The sequence below is a fragment of the Anas platyrhynchos genome, chromosome 5 (assembly GCF_047663525.1).
Source record: "Anas platyrhynchos isolate ZD024472 breed Pekin duck chromosome 5, IASCAAS_PekinDuck_T2T, whole genome shotgun sequence".
NCBI lineage: Eukaryota > Metazoa > Chordata > Aves > Anseriformes > Anatidae > Anas > Anas platyrhynchos.
The window spans coordinates 33,842,329-33,856,852 of NC_092591.1; the positions used below are offsets into that span (position 1 = coordinate 33,842,329).

At 41.4% G+C, this 14,524-nt stretch overlaps 1 protein-coding gene across 12 annotated transcripts in view; it reads left to right on the forward strand.

The window, feature by feature from the left end:
- Positions 1 to 14,524, forward strand: part of MGA (MAX dimerization protein MGA) — a 64,623-nt gene that overhangs the window by 32,775 nt on the left and 17,324 nt on the right. For 9 of the 12 annotated variants that reach the window (XR_011809673.1, XM_072038760.1, XM_072038758.1 and 6 more), the window contains exons 14-17: positions 626 to 923; positions 2,560 to 3,192; positions 3,803 to 4,114; positions 5,559 to 7,225. Coding sequence is in view for 11 of the 12 variants with exons in the window: in XM_072038760.1 (XP_071894861.1) it covers positions 626 to 923; positions 2,560 to 3,192; positions 3,803 to 4,114; positions 5,559 to 7,225 (2,910 nt within the window). In the remaining variant the exon portion in view is untranslated. Of the gene's footprint in view, positions 1 to 625; positions 924 to 2,559; positions 3,193 to 3,802; positions 4,115 to 5,558; positions 7,226 to 14,524 lie in introns of those variants that run through there. The other 3 variants (XM_072038756.1, XM_072038759.1, XM_072038761.1) reach the window with 2 other exon arrangements.

Below are 14,524 nucleotides of genomic sequence, written 5' to 3' on the forward strand. Positions count from 1 at the left end.
CAGTGTGAAACTTCCCATTGACAACTAGGATTGCAGCCTGCCATATAGGAAAAAATAGGTTCTTCTTTCCTGTGCAGTCAGTTACAACTACAACTCTGATATGAAGTTAGTCAACTGTTAATACCTTAATTTCAGTATCAAGTGACAGTACAGATGAGAAAAAAAAATCTGACAAAACTTTTGCAAACTTTAGAGTTTTGTCCCAGTGTATATGACACAAGTATTCTTTCTTCTGTAAAGCTAGGTATTGATTAGGTAGGAGAATTCTATCTAAATTGTCCTTGAATTTGGAAAAACATTTTTACTCGGGACTTTAGCATAAGTAAAGGACAAGAAAACTGTGCTAGCTTCACTGTACTTAGTTTCAGTGATTTTTCTTGTTCCTTTGGACTCTGTGGTTCTATGAGAGTCCAAGTAGCACCTAATACCTGCAGTACAGAGATAATAACAGAGTTGCTTGAAGTTCCCCTGGGCAGCGAGGTATTCAGGAGTTCCCATTCTGAATTGCAATGTTTTTTGGTTTTTTTTGAAAAGGACACTCAGAAGTCCCCTGGATTGAAACGCCTCTCCAGAGGCAGTGAATTAGCATTCTTTTCACAAAATTTCCCTTTTCCACTTTTTTCAGGTTAATGATAAAAGGTATCCTCAGGCCAAACTGCTTTTGGGACAGATGGGGGCATTACATCCTGCCAATCGGCTAGCTGCTTATATCACAGGCAGGCTGCGACCCACAGTACTTGGTATCTCAACCCTCAGTACTGTGGTCTCCAAGGTAGCATCCAATGCTAAAGCAGCTGCTCCTGGGACACCATCAGTCCAGGTGCCCACAGCATCACCTCCCAAAACTACATCTTCCACCAGCACTACTTCAACCCCCACTGTGAGGACTCTGAAAGCTCATGTCCCAGCACAGAGACAGATAGGTAGGTTGGAACTTATTACTGTATTTTGAATTGCGTGAAGCTGAAATAAAAAGCGAGTGTACAGCGTTGCTGTTGATTTCTTTGCAACAGTGCGTGCTGCCTTTGGCTGAGTTGCCACCTAAACTGCCTCTGCAATAAATAACCTCTTTAAAGCAGAAAGTTTTGTTTTGACTTCAGAATAAGACTGCAAATGTTGACTTTCAGTGATTTTACTAATACTACTAGAGCGTATTTTCAAGAGACAAGGAAGAGTGGATGCAGACACAGTGCTAAACTTGGATTTTTGTTTTGAAAGTTTTCTTACTGTGATTTTTAATTGCTTTCATCAAACATTGATCGAACTTAAAATGAAGGTTAAAGTAAAAGGATCACTAATCTGTGGTTCTTCACTGTTTGTTTTTTTGATGTCGCACTTACAATTGGAAATCATGTGACCAGCAAAGATGCGTGAAGCAGCACAGTGAAAGACAAGAAGGTCCAAATCTGGATTAGCAAAAGAACAGGTGTGCAGCCGATAACCACACTGACCTGTAATCTCATTGGATTTCACAAGCTAAACAGGGTTGGATTTAGTCAGCACTTTGAGTTTAAAAAAAAAAAAAAAAAAAAAAAGAATATCAGAAGAAGCATCTGGTACTTGTCTTGTGTCTGAGTTGGTACTGAAATGGTTACCCAGCATGGCAAGAGAGGAAGTTGCTCTTAAATACTGTGTGTACACAAGAGAAAAGGATGTTACCTGTGCCTGGCAAAATGTTCATTTTGATGAATTATTCTGTTTCTGCCTAGATGTTCCTTGCAGTGTAAATGGTTGTGTTGTTTTTCTTTTCCTGTAAAAAAACTTGTGTTAGGTATTTATGCAGTGTTGGAAAGGTGGCTGCATTTCATTGATGGGTGAAGCAATCATTGCATGTGTGATTTAAATGTTCTGGCACAGCCTGAGCTAAAGATGCTATCTTTACACAAATAACTACAATACTTAAGTTGGGCTTGCCTGATAATTTCTGCGTTGTTGTACTGTATATCCAGCTTCTACTCCTCATCTGTAGGCAGCTGGAGTGTGATGGAGATGCAGTATTCTGATCCCTGGAGAGCAAGGGATATGGGGAAGGAGCTTCCCAATAGTGGTTACTTCCAGTTGGTTGAATTTGTCCCATCCAGTCATCAGCCGCACAAATGTCACTGTGATGAGAAGGGGAAGTGGCAAACCTTCTCTCTTCCCCCTTCCTCTGTGGCTGTATAATGCATGGATACAGTTGAAGGGGGATGAAAATCAAGAAGTGGTGAGAACAGGAAGATCATAAAAACTGTTAGGGGAGGAATTTGACATTTAGAAAGTAGTTTGAGCTCGTGATTTTGCCTAGCAATTTGTTTGTTCCTAGTTTTATGAGAATGTAATACCTCAGGACCTCATTCTGGCCAGGAGGAAATGTAACAGCATGCTGTAGAAGTAAAATAAAGCAAATATATTTCTAATATGTAAAGCATATTCAGGACTCCCATAAAGGTTTCAAATTAATTACATTTTACTCTTAAGGAGAATGGAGACCAAAATTCATGCTGAAATGACGATTGTAGCACCTCATGAAAGGCAAAGAGGGAGTTACTAAAATTTTGACCTGCAAGTTTTTATTTGCAGCTGCTCGACCCTCGCCTGGTGGTGTGTTCACAAAGTTCGTGATGAACAAAGTTGGAGCTCTGCAGCAGAAGATTCCTGCAGTGAGCACGTGCCAGCCTCCATCAGGGCCGTCACAGAAGTTCAATATCAAGCCAGCACCAATAATGGTGGTTGCTCCTGTGGTTCCCTCACAGCAGTCTCCAGCTCAGTGCACTGTCTCTCCTGGGGTCACTACAGCCATCACCACTTCCCCTGTAACTGTAGAAAGCACCAGTGTGGCAGCATCTACTGTGACTGTTCCTAGCCAGACAAAAGCTAGTGAACCTGCCTCCTCTCCTCTTGCAATTACAGTTACAGGTGCTTCTGCAACACCCGGAATCAACACTTGTACTACTTCCTCACCTGCCACTCCTACTGCCACTGTGAATATAATAAAAGCAACTGCCATTGCTGCACCGGTACCAACAGTGACACTCGCTACTGTAGTAACAACGCCAACAATTACCTGTCCCGTGGTCACAACATCCACTTCTACAGTTGTGCTAACAACTGCAGTAGCTACATCGGTGGTGACCACGCCAACTTCCTCCATCAGCCCTGTTCCCATTATATTATCAGGAGTTAAGCCAACTCCTTCACTGGCTCCAAAAAGAGGTAAGGCTCGGGTGCTTTGGCCTATTCCTGCAAACGTTTGCTTTTTTCCTGCCTGGCTCATAGTTGGAACAGTCTGCAACTGTAAAACCTACTTTAAATATAGATTCACTTGCCTCACCCTTATTTCCAAAATAGGATGAGAAATGTAATCTCTTAACTTGCTTGTTTTATTCCAGCTTAAGCCAGTAGAGAAGGAAAAAAATGTAGCTGTGTAGTCAGTGACTGCTATGAAATGAGCTGGAAGCCTAGCATCATTTCTTGTCCTGTAGAAATGTGTAGTGCACTTACCGCTATGACTGCTACAGTGTCACTGTTGGCGTAGAATCGAAGAAGTAGGTACAGAATTACCTTCTCACCTTTACATGAAGGTCTTCTGATTCATGGTTGAGAAAGGTGGACAGAACTGCATGACAAAGTATGTTCTGGCCTGGTTAGTTCAGTTCAGAGTGTGTTCTGTGGACAGACATAGAAGGATACTGGTATAATGTGCCTTCACGTGTTTAAAGATCCAGTTGCTTCCAAAACATCTGTGCTTGCTTTTTTGAGGATAATGTCTGATTCGTAAGATGTTTTCTTAACCCGATTTTATGTAACTTTTCAAAACATTCAGAAGATGCTACACCACAAGCTCTAAATAAGACGCCCCCAAAGATCTCTCCTGGAACAGAGAAACGTGTAGGACCTCGATTGCTGTTGATTCCAGTGCATCAGACGTCTCCTCCTGTGCGACCATTAAACAACGTGCAGGTTCCTCAGAGGCAGAGGATGATCCTTCAGCCTCTCAGGAGCCCTGGTGGAGTGAACTTGTTCAGACATCCTAACGGACAGATAATTCAGCTTGTCCCCCTGCATCAGTTTCGAGCTCCAGGTACCCAGCCCAGTGCCCAGCCCAGTGTGCAGCCAGTGATGTTCCGCAATCCAGGTAAAAAGTCTGTTTTCTTTCTCAACTGAATGGTGTTACCCAGAAATACTGTGTAATATCATCTCTGTGATACTCATTTCTCCTGCTAAAACCAATAGAGTCTGATTTGGTTCTGTGTGAGTAAAAACATTAAGTGTAATTATTCAGATGTAATGCAACAAAAATACCATGTGTCTAAGACACAGAAAGCACACTTCACAACTAAGTTGCCAGCATTTGGGAGTTGTGTGGTAGCAAGTTCCACATGTGGCAAAGGAGATGCACACACTGTAGCTGTCATCACTTAAAGGAAATTCTGTGGATGCGATAATTCAAAAATCACACTTGCTGGAGATGTTTTTAAAGAGAACAAGGTGTTATTTAATGTCTTTTTAGATGTGCTGCCTTTTTTTGTTTGGTTTTGCATTTTTTAGCGCGTTCACAATAAATACTCAGATCAAGTGTTACACTAACAGTATAAAATCACTGGCCTTTTTCCTCTCTAGAGTGTGAGAGGAAACTGATTTTCAACTTTTTCTCAGGGCTTGGTTGAAGACAGGGTTGGGAGAGTTAGAAATTGCAGGTGTCCAGCAGAGAATAGGTAGGATGTTTGTTGAGGGTACTGTTGTACATACATTTTGCAATTAAAACATGTTTATAAACACGGGATTTTTTGCATATGCTTCATAGTAGATTTCTTTCTCCGTTCTCCTATATGAAGAAGCATATGGGGAAGAAGGAGGCAAAGTGGTGTGGGAAGTAGACATGTGAGAGCAAGAGCAGTAGCTGACAAAACTGGAGGGAAGAGTGAAGATAATCCTGTGCCTTAGCTGAGGTCTGAGCGTGAGTTGTGAAGAAGAACCAGCCAAAAAGTGCATTGAAGATCCTTTCTGATCAGGGGTTTTTGGTGTTACCAGAGGCTAGCTGCCAGTGGTCATATTTTTCCACTGTGTTTTAAATGGAATTCCCAGTTGGGAATCTAATAAAATGCGCCAAAGAGTTAATTAAGGTGAAAAAATATAGGGGTATAATCACATAATCTTGTCATAGTTTTTCCTCTGTAGAAGTCTCTTTCTGGGAGTGAAAAACATAATTAAGCAGTATTCTCTGTGCTTATTTAAGAAAAATCGACAGTTTCCCTTTTTTCCAGTAAATGGGAAAGAATGAAATGAATGGAGCCTCAAGTAAATGCAGTGCTTTTTTCATTTAAAAAAAAAAAAAAGCTAAAACTTAATAGTAAGTCTGTTAATTCTAAAGTAGCCACCTCATGTATTTTATTGGGGTGTTCTGTATAAAAATTCAACAGTTTATATTTTTTTATTCAGTACTGAGAAAATGTTAAAACACCTCATGACATTGTCATACTTGAGAAGGCTGGCTACTTCTGGTACAGCATCAAATGCTAAAACTGAAAGAAAAAAAATGATGTGGGGAAGTATATGTTGATACTTTATTTTCTTCACAGGATCTGTTGTAGGAATTCGGTTGCCTGCACCTGCTAAGCTGCCTGAATCACCTCTGTCTCCTTCCTCTGTGTCTTCCACTTCTCCTGCCACAAATCCAGCTTCACAAACTGCAGGACCCAAGTTATCCCCTACGTCTAATCTAGTCACTCAAGCATCCTCTGTTCTTCCTTCAGTAACAAGTTTTGTGTCACAAGCAGGCACTCTGACTCTGAGGATCTCTCCTCCTGCTGCCAGCAACATGACAAATCAAACAGCCTCGGAATCAAAAATAACGTGCAGCTCAGGTGTTCTGCCAGCTTCAACTGCTAATCTCATCCCTTTACAATCTGGTAGCTTTGCTTTACTTCAGCTCCCAGGACAGAAGACTGTGCCAAACTCCATTCTTCACCATTTTGCATCTCTTCAGATGAAGAAGGATTCCCAGAAAATAAGCCAGAAAGATGACTCAGGTGCTGCTCAGCAGAAGGAGACGGGGAAGCCTTTGCGCTCAGAGGAAGTTGAAGTTACGGAGTCTGAGGTCACAGTGTCAGATAGCAAACAAGAAGAAAATGAGGTGTCAGTAAGCCAGCCAAATAATGTTGAAGAGCCAGTGTCTGGCACAGTCACACCTGGTAAAAATTCCACCGTGTTAGAGACAGTGGAAAAGGATGCAAAGGCTCTTGAGAGCTCTTGTGATGAATCCTCTCTTCAGCATGATGTTTCCACAGATGTCATATCATCTGACCATTCGTACATCAGTGAAAAGCCAAACGATGAGGAAAATGAAGTAGTGACTGATGAGAAAGATAGTTCTGTCCATTCTGAAACTGTAGTGGAGACTACTTCAACTAACTCTGAAACCATTTGTGGATCATCAGATCGGTCTGTAGCTGGTCCTCTGGACAGTGCACATCCACAGGGTCTCAGTAATCAGGAGACTGCGCAGCTGAAGAACAAGGCACAAATGCCTGCTGAACAGGAAGAGAAACGAGTTAAAGAGCAGGAAGGCGATGCACAGATGAAGGAGAGCAACAAGTCAAGTTCTGGGCAGTCGCAGAGTCAACAAGAGCAAGACACACAGCTGGAGAACAAGAAGGAACAGAGAGGGACTGAACTGCCTCACAGTAAAAAAGAATGCCAGTGTGATGCTGTACAGCCAGAAATGGAAAGAAAGCAGCACAAAGGCTCTACAGAAGCAGAAAGCTTAGGAGCGAAAAACGAAAGCAAGTCTGAAACGAGTTCTGCAAAAGAGCAGGGAGAAATAAAGGCAGTAAATACTGAGGAAGGCAAAACAAACACAGCCACGCAGGAAAATAGTAACAACAAAGAACAAGGTGCTGTTGATTCTCAGGAAGAAATGAAAATGGTTAAAGACATTGTAATACATGCCAACAGTTCTTGGAGCAAAATATCCAGCATTGCACCTGCTTTAGAAAACAAAAGTGAGGCAGACAACAAAGCTGACAGATCAGATAAAGGTGACTTCCTGACACCAGAACAGAGGGCACAGGAACCCAAGCGTCACAAAAAGGGTGGAATGCCCCCTGTTGATACACCTGCTGATTATATGGAAGAGGAAGAATATGAAGATGATGAGGAGGATGAAAAAACTGATGATTCTGCTGATGAGATTCTGGATGGGGCTTCGGATTTCCCAAGTGAAGAGGAAATAGATGTTGAAAAAGTGGTAAGTATTTAACTATTCATGAAGGGATAATTTTTTTTAATTGTCCATCTAACATGTCTAAATTCATGGATTTCAAAGACGCAGTGTGATGTGTTCTGGGCTTTGGCTTCTTTAAAAAAAAATAATATTGAGATGGGTTCCAAGCAAAAATGTTTCTTCTTTCTTCTTACTTGCATATTAATATAGGTAGCATTTTAGTGGCCTTTTAGAAATTGTTTCTCAGATGACGAGTTACATTGAAAAAGCTGTTAAAGAACTGTTCATATTGTCTTCCTATTGTATTGACTCAAGCAACTTGGTTCCTCCTAATATGGCATAAGATTCGAAAATGTAGTTGCTAGTCTAGTAGTTCTGCTATTTTGAGCTGTTTCCTTCTAATTTTTTTTAGCCCTTAGTGTTTGCTTATGGAAGGAAAGTTTGAATTGCTCCTTAAACTCCTCTCGAAGTTTAGCAATACATTTAGGTAGTGTTGAAAGCTGTTGTTCCATCTTCAGTAAAAAAACGGCTGTAGAAGTCACAAAATAAAGGGTAATATAGGTAAGATGTCTTTAGACTTTAATGCTTGTAGAATTTCCATCAAATTTCACCCAGAAGTTAAAAGAAAACAATCCTGCATGTAACTACTTTTCTGATATATTGGTATGTGGCTTAAGAAACAGTGCATTGTTACTAAAACAGTGTGAAGGTGTGATTTTCTAAGTGATGCAAATGGACATAATAAATATTTTCTTGGGATAAGATAAAAATGGAAAGAGAAGGGTAAAACTGGAGACGAATTGAAGAGCAAAGGAATTGAAATAGGAGAGATTATGTTAGTGTCTTCAGAATTTTGAAAATAGCGAATTCCTTTAGTCCTTTTCTATTAATTCCTCTCTCCTGGTTGGAAACACAATTTGCTTTCTTCCTCTTCTAACCATGTCCAGATTAACTCAGTTAAGACAGCACCCATGGCTTTTAGAGAATACATTGTATTTAACTTTTAGAAAAAATTGACTAATGATTTGATATTCCGGCTCACTAATTTCAGTCAGGATGATAACATTGCAGCTGCATGATGGTGAGGAAAATTAAAGCAGCTGTGATTTGTGGAAGCTCTTGCAAATTACAAAACTGAGCTGTTGCTGTCTTGGTTAGAGATCCACAGTTAGTATGTGCCAGATGCCTGATAAACTTTTCAGACAGGGTAGTCTGAATATTCTGTGGGTTTACCAGCAGAAGATAATAATAGGTCTTGGTCACAGAATAGCCTGTTATCATGGTTGATGTTTTAAAGACTTTTCTTCTATCCTGCAAACAGATGATTAATTATCAGAGCTTCTAAGAAGCATTTGTTTTTCAAGTTATTTGCTTTGTAGGTTTTAGAAATGATTAATGCTGTTTGGTAAAGCCTGTAAGGCTGTGTCTTCACTATAAGCTCACAGAAACTTGACTAAGCTACCTTTGTTTCTGGAGCGGCAAAGCAGAGGAACGAGATCTTGAAGAGGACTTTAAAACCAGTCTGGAATTTGGGTGAATTCTTGGTTCGTTAGTGTATGCTGCCTGCAGGTTGGGTTAGCATGTCAAATGTCTAATAGAGAATTCAGTCTTCAGTCTAAATATGTAAGTCTCTATTCTTTTTCACTGGGAGATGACTTGAAAATAAGGAGCTTATTAGTAAGATCATGTTTTTCTCAAAAAGGCTTGAAGCAGTTGGGAAGCCCGCAGTTTGAGAGGATTTTAGGTAAGCAGTTCTTTACTGAAGATCTTCCGTACGAAGATCTCTTCAGTAGATTAACAGAATGAGGAAAGTACTTCTTGCTTGACTGCTCTCCTTCCTGTGCTCCTAAGGTCTGCTGGTTGTTATTTCATGAGGAGGGTGGCCCATTGCTATTACGATCCGTTGCATATAAGAGGAAGAAACAGTGGGTGTGTTGGTATCTATCTTTGCTCTCTTCATGTTATGTCCTTGAGATACCAACTGCCTGAAACGCCCCCGTGTGCTATGACTAGCAGAGCACTGAAGTTCACCACCCAATAGTTTGCTTGCTTGGAATAGCTTGGGGTGCAGGCGCATCGCTAGTGAGCGGCTCTCTAATTTTTCAGTTGAGAGGTTTGTCTGGTGAGTCAGCTGGGGAGCGAAGCAAGTTCTCTTTGTTTTTTTTCCCTTGGAACCTTGAGGTGATCCTTACTGCTTCCTTTCACTCCCTTCCTTAAGTAATGGTAGCCCTTACAATTAGGGAATTATGGTTGGAGCCGAGGAGTAACGAGCTTTTCTGGTCAAAATTAATGGAGGAATTAGCATACTAAATGTATATGATCGTGGAGAAGTCGAAGTTTGTGTGGAATATGAATAGGGTCAGGATGCAGACTGTTAGCGTGTACAACCTGGCAGTTGTTACTAGTGGTCTGAAAACACTTAACTAAAGTAGGAACAGACTATGAAAGAGGATTATTTTTGAGCCTTTTTCATTTGTGTCTGTGGCACTGCTTCTAAGATCACTCTGGCTAAAGGACATCAGAAGAGTTGGAGCTGTTCAGCGCTACGAGTTATTCTCAAGCTTTGTGATTAATATGACTCGATGATTGGCAAGCGTAGAGAAGATTTCTAAGGAGCACTTTACAGATCTGAGCAAACATCTCCCTCAACAAAAAATTACAGTAATTAGAGGAGGCAGTCCCATGACAATGAATTGCTAACAATTGTTAGGCAGCATTTACCCTGATTCTAATGGTTGCAAGGACCCCGTATTGCATTCAGAGGAGCAGTCCACTACAAAGGACTACAGATGCCTAAGTGCAGTCCTTGTTAATGAGAAGATGGCTTTTCAAACTACTTCAGTGCTCCTTTGGGAGAGAGGTGCCAGGGTCTTTCTCTTTCAAGGGAGAAGTACACTAGAATACTATTATCCAAAGTGGAGATCAACTTGAGGATCTTCAACTGGAGACCTTCAGGCCATTCAGAAATAAATGGTTGAAGTGCTCCTCTGATAAGAGGTGAGGTATCCAAGAGCATTTTCATCATTGCAGCGAACCTCCTGATGTTTACCCATGCTAGTTGGGAAGCTCTGTGTAGTTGGGTAGCAGGTGCTTGTTCTTTGGCTCAGGCTTCTTATCCCCTCTTTCCAAGTTGTATTAAATATCAGCTTGTTTTGCATAAAAAGGCTTACTGGGGAGGCACTGCTGGAAAGGGAGAAAAAGCTTAGGGAATTTCCTAGAAACTCTCAAGAGAAGCAGGTTGTTTAGCAGGCCTTTTGAATAGGAGAGAACCCTCAGGTTATCGCAGAGCTTCAGGTAGTGCCTGAAGCAACGGTAAGAATGTGCTTTGCTTATAGACCATTTGCACTCTTCTATCAGCATAGTGCTTACAAGGCAGGCAGCACTGGTATTGTCTGTCAGACTGGGTGAAGTCAGTCTGTATGAACAGATCATTAGCAAAGTTTTTCTGTTACATTAGGCTGGTACCAACACAGAAGCGAAGTGTGAATGCATGGCCACTAACACTCTTACTTGTTGGAAATGCTGGTGACAGCTCTTTCACTAGTTTGGGGTCTGGACTGGTCTTAGTTGCTCAGGAAATAGCCATTGAAAAAAACAACCAACCAGCCAAAAAAATCTCCAGTGAGTCAGGATAATTGCTACTGACCTGTATAGTAGTTACTACTGTGGTTTTGGCTTTTTTGTTGTTGTTTTTTTGTTTTATTTTATTTTAAATACCTTACTCCATGTGGTTTTCACTGCAGTGGTGACTTCCTTGTTTTGCACGTGATGCTCCTTGCATCAGCTTCTTACTTGGTGGTAACTTGATGTATTTAAGAGACTCCTGCACACTCCTCCTCCGTTCATGAAAAAGAGGTCCTTAAAATGGTATCTTTGCTCTTTTGCACTTCCTCCCTTAGACTGCATCAAGAAAAGCCTAGATCCTCTGGGGTTTGGTTTGAATAAAATCTTTTTAGTATATCTGTGTAAGCAAACTAATCGATGTCAGAACAAGTTCAAGTGGATGGTTGGGACGTGACGTTAACCTCTTGTTCTTCAAGGCATAAGAATTGCACACAAAGGGCCTGTTGGGAATGGCTGCTTGGCCTGGGCTGTCACAAACTGAATAGTTCACATGAGTACTTGGTGGCATGAGCCAAAACCATGTCAGGGGTTGTTTTTGTAGTTTAATGCTACAGATAATAGAGTCCTATAGCCTTCTTTAATTTGCTAGTCTAAACATAGCTGCTGTGTCTGGCAAGTTTCTTGCTTTCAGTGTTGTTGAAACTCTGTGGTTTTCAATCCTTCTTTTTCGAAGCTGAAAGTTAAAATTATGACGAACCATTATGAATGTTTATAACACTGTAAGTTTAATAAGGTTCAAGTGACGTATTTGTGGGTGATGTAAGTTTTAACAACCTCTAACGTGTTCTGAGCTTTTGATACAGACCACACATGAGATCTGCAGACACTGCAGAGGGCAGGGCTGATCCAGAAACGAGGCATCTCCCAGGGTAATTTGTACACACATCTGTTGTTACCTGCCCTCCTCCTTTCTCATCTCTGTCACTGAAGACCCTCTGCCATCAGGCAGTTTGCAGGAACCAGTAGTAGGGATGTAGATTGCCAGGAACAAACAGATGAAGAAGAGTGTTTAGAAACAGGCACTGAAGTGCAGAGAGGGGAAAAATGCTGACATTTCTGTAGCAACTTTGGATTTTCATTTTAGTGCAGGATTGTTCCTTTCGTGTCCTCTTTCCTTAGGGTATTTTGTAAGCTCAAAGGCATTTAGAAGTCTTGTAATTACTGGAGTGTGTTGAGGATAGCTTCCTAGTACAGGTGATAGAAAGCCCAACCAGAAGAGATGCGTTGCTGGGCTTGTTGCTCACCCAAGCAGAAGAACATAAAAGAGAGGTCAAGATTGGAGTTTTAAACTTAGAGAGGGTAGATTTAAAGCAGGTATTAGAAAGAAATTCATTACTTACGAGGATGGTGAGGCACAGGAACAGGTTGCCCAGAGAGGTTGTAGTTGCCCCATCCCTGGAAGCATTCAAGGCCAGGTTGGATGGGCCTTTGAGCAACCAGGTGTCCCTGCCCATGGCAGGGGGTCTGGAAATGGGTGGTCTTTATGGTCCCTTCCAACCCGACCCATTCTGTGAGTCTGTGAACTGCAGGACTGTGGAAGGACCAGCATTAGGAGGGTGGGGCTTCCACAAGCACTTCAGAAGTTGAAACGTGACAAGAAGCCATGCTAAGCTATGGGCAGGGGGAGGCCTATGAAGGGTTGGTAGGATTTGTGTAGGTATAGCAGGTCTCAGTGCCTAACGTAAGAAATGGACTTCAGAGGTTCTACGCAGTTGTGATGGTTTTTGTGTTATCAGGAAGTCAGAAAAAGGTGAAGGGGGAAGATTGGCCATCCTGAAGCATTTTCCCTTTGTTGTTAGAAGTCAGAAGGGAAATGAAGTGTTTCTTGGTTTACATCTGTCCACATACAGGATTTGTAAATTTCAAGATGTGAAGTTCTTGGTGGGCAGTGACTTTTTGCCTCAACTTTTTACCTCAGTCTTTTCACCTGTCTTCTATGAAAAAATATACCGTGCCTCAGGCTTTGAGTACCTTTTTTTTTTTTTTTTTTTTTTTTTGGTATGGTAACATGTAGAAAATTCCACTGTGAGAACAGCTCTAGCTGGGTAATGACATATCAACCCTTTGATTACCCCAGGGTAACCTGTCAGTGCTCAAAAGCTTGACCAGGATGGTGTTCATAGCAGAAGTTAATTTCCTGTTTCTTCTGTCTTCGGAAGTACCCTGTGATATGCCCTTCCCTGCAGTGAAATGATGCCTAGGTGTACGTTAGGCAGAGGAGTTCTTCCCTGTTAAGTGAAACTGTTTGCATCTCTTGCCTGTTGAATCACAGCTGTGATACTCTATAAAATGGGAAAGCTAAAGTAGCAAGAAAGAATAAGTGCTCTATGTATCATGAAATAAAACTGTGTTGTTTTAAAATGTGGCCCGTTAAAATGAAGTTAAACCTCTTACACTTGTAATGGTTTCAACATAATGTCATTGAGTTCAGTAGTTCTGTAATTTAAATAGCATTTTTGTTTGTGTAATTTTTGTCCAGCCAGTTCTTTCCTCTGGCTTTATGATGGTGAGCTTTTCCTTCTCTCATCAGGCCCTGGGGAGGATAAAAATAAAAGCTGTGGAAGCAGCTATGCTGCCTGTTCACATCTCCTGTTGGAGCTCCACAGAAACTCTACTTCTGAGGAGACAGTATAATTTTAGTATCTTCCAACGTGTTAATTGTTTTTTTTTGTGTGTGTGTGTGTTTTTCTTTGCTTGCCCTTCCCTCCCCTATTCCCAGTTAGTAGACCTTAATTTCAGTTTCAAGTTCATGTTCTTCTGTTCTGTGACCTTGTACAAGCGAGTCACTTGGCTCTTCAGTGGGGAAGCTGGATATGTAGTTCTGGCTTGCTGCAGAAATGACTTAAAGGCAAATGGGATGCGTCTGCCTTAAGAACAAAATGATTTGTTTTGAAGAAAAAAAATTAAAAATGGTGGTTCTTGTTCACTGGAACTGGATATTGAAGTGTGAGGAGCTACTGAAAAATTGCTGGCCGCTTGGATAAACGATAGTCTCCTAGTGAGATTTTTGTATAGAAGAACTTAGTTTCTGGAAGCACATAGACCCACTCAACAAACATGAAACAAAGCTGTGTCCTGTTCACTGCCAGTGTCTGTAAGTTGCTGAAATACCTATGCTGAAATGCAATGGACTTTTAACATTGGTTACAATTTCCACGGATGAGTTCTGGATCTAGACTGCAAGTGGATGTATACAAGCAGTGTTTGGTGGGGCCTCCCTAGGTCCCAGGCATGCGGTGTCTCAAGGCAGCGGTGGTAACGTGCAGCTCCTGACTGGCCTCTCAAGTTCAAAGTGGTGTACTGCTTCCTTGGTAAAGACGGTTCTTTTTCTCTGTGCTCTGCTTCGTCCCAGTACTAACAAGTCTTGTTTTGTGGGTGGATACCTAAAACCTGGAACAAGTAAGGGTTTTATGGGCTTTTATGCATAGAGAGAAACAGTAATTGCTTAAGCTTCTGCCAATGCCAGTACCATGCTGCCAAATTCAGATCAGAATTTGGTTTACCTCCATGCTGCTCCCTTTACAACAGGAACTGTCACAGCATTGTATAGATGTGTAGCTGCTCTGTGAAAAAAGTTACAAGAAACCCCAGTAGTAATAATAAAATAACTTCTTTCTGAGTACTGAACCCACCAGGTACCGAAGGTGCTTTCATAGGCAGGGACAAATGGTGTCTTTAAATTCAGTCAGTGCTTTGGAA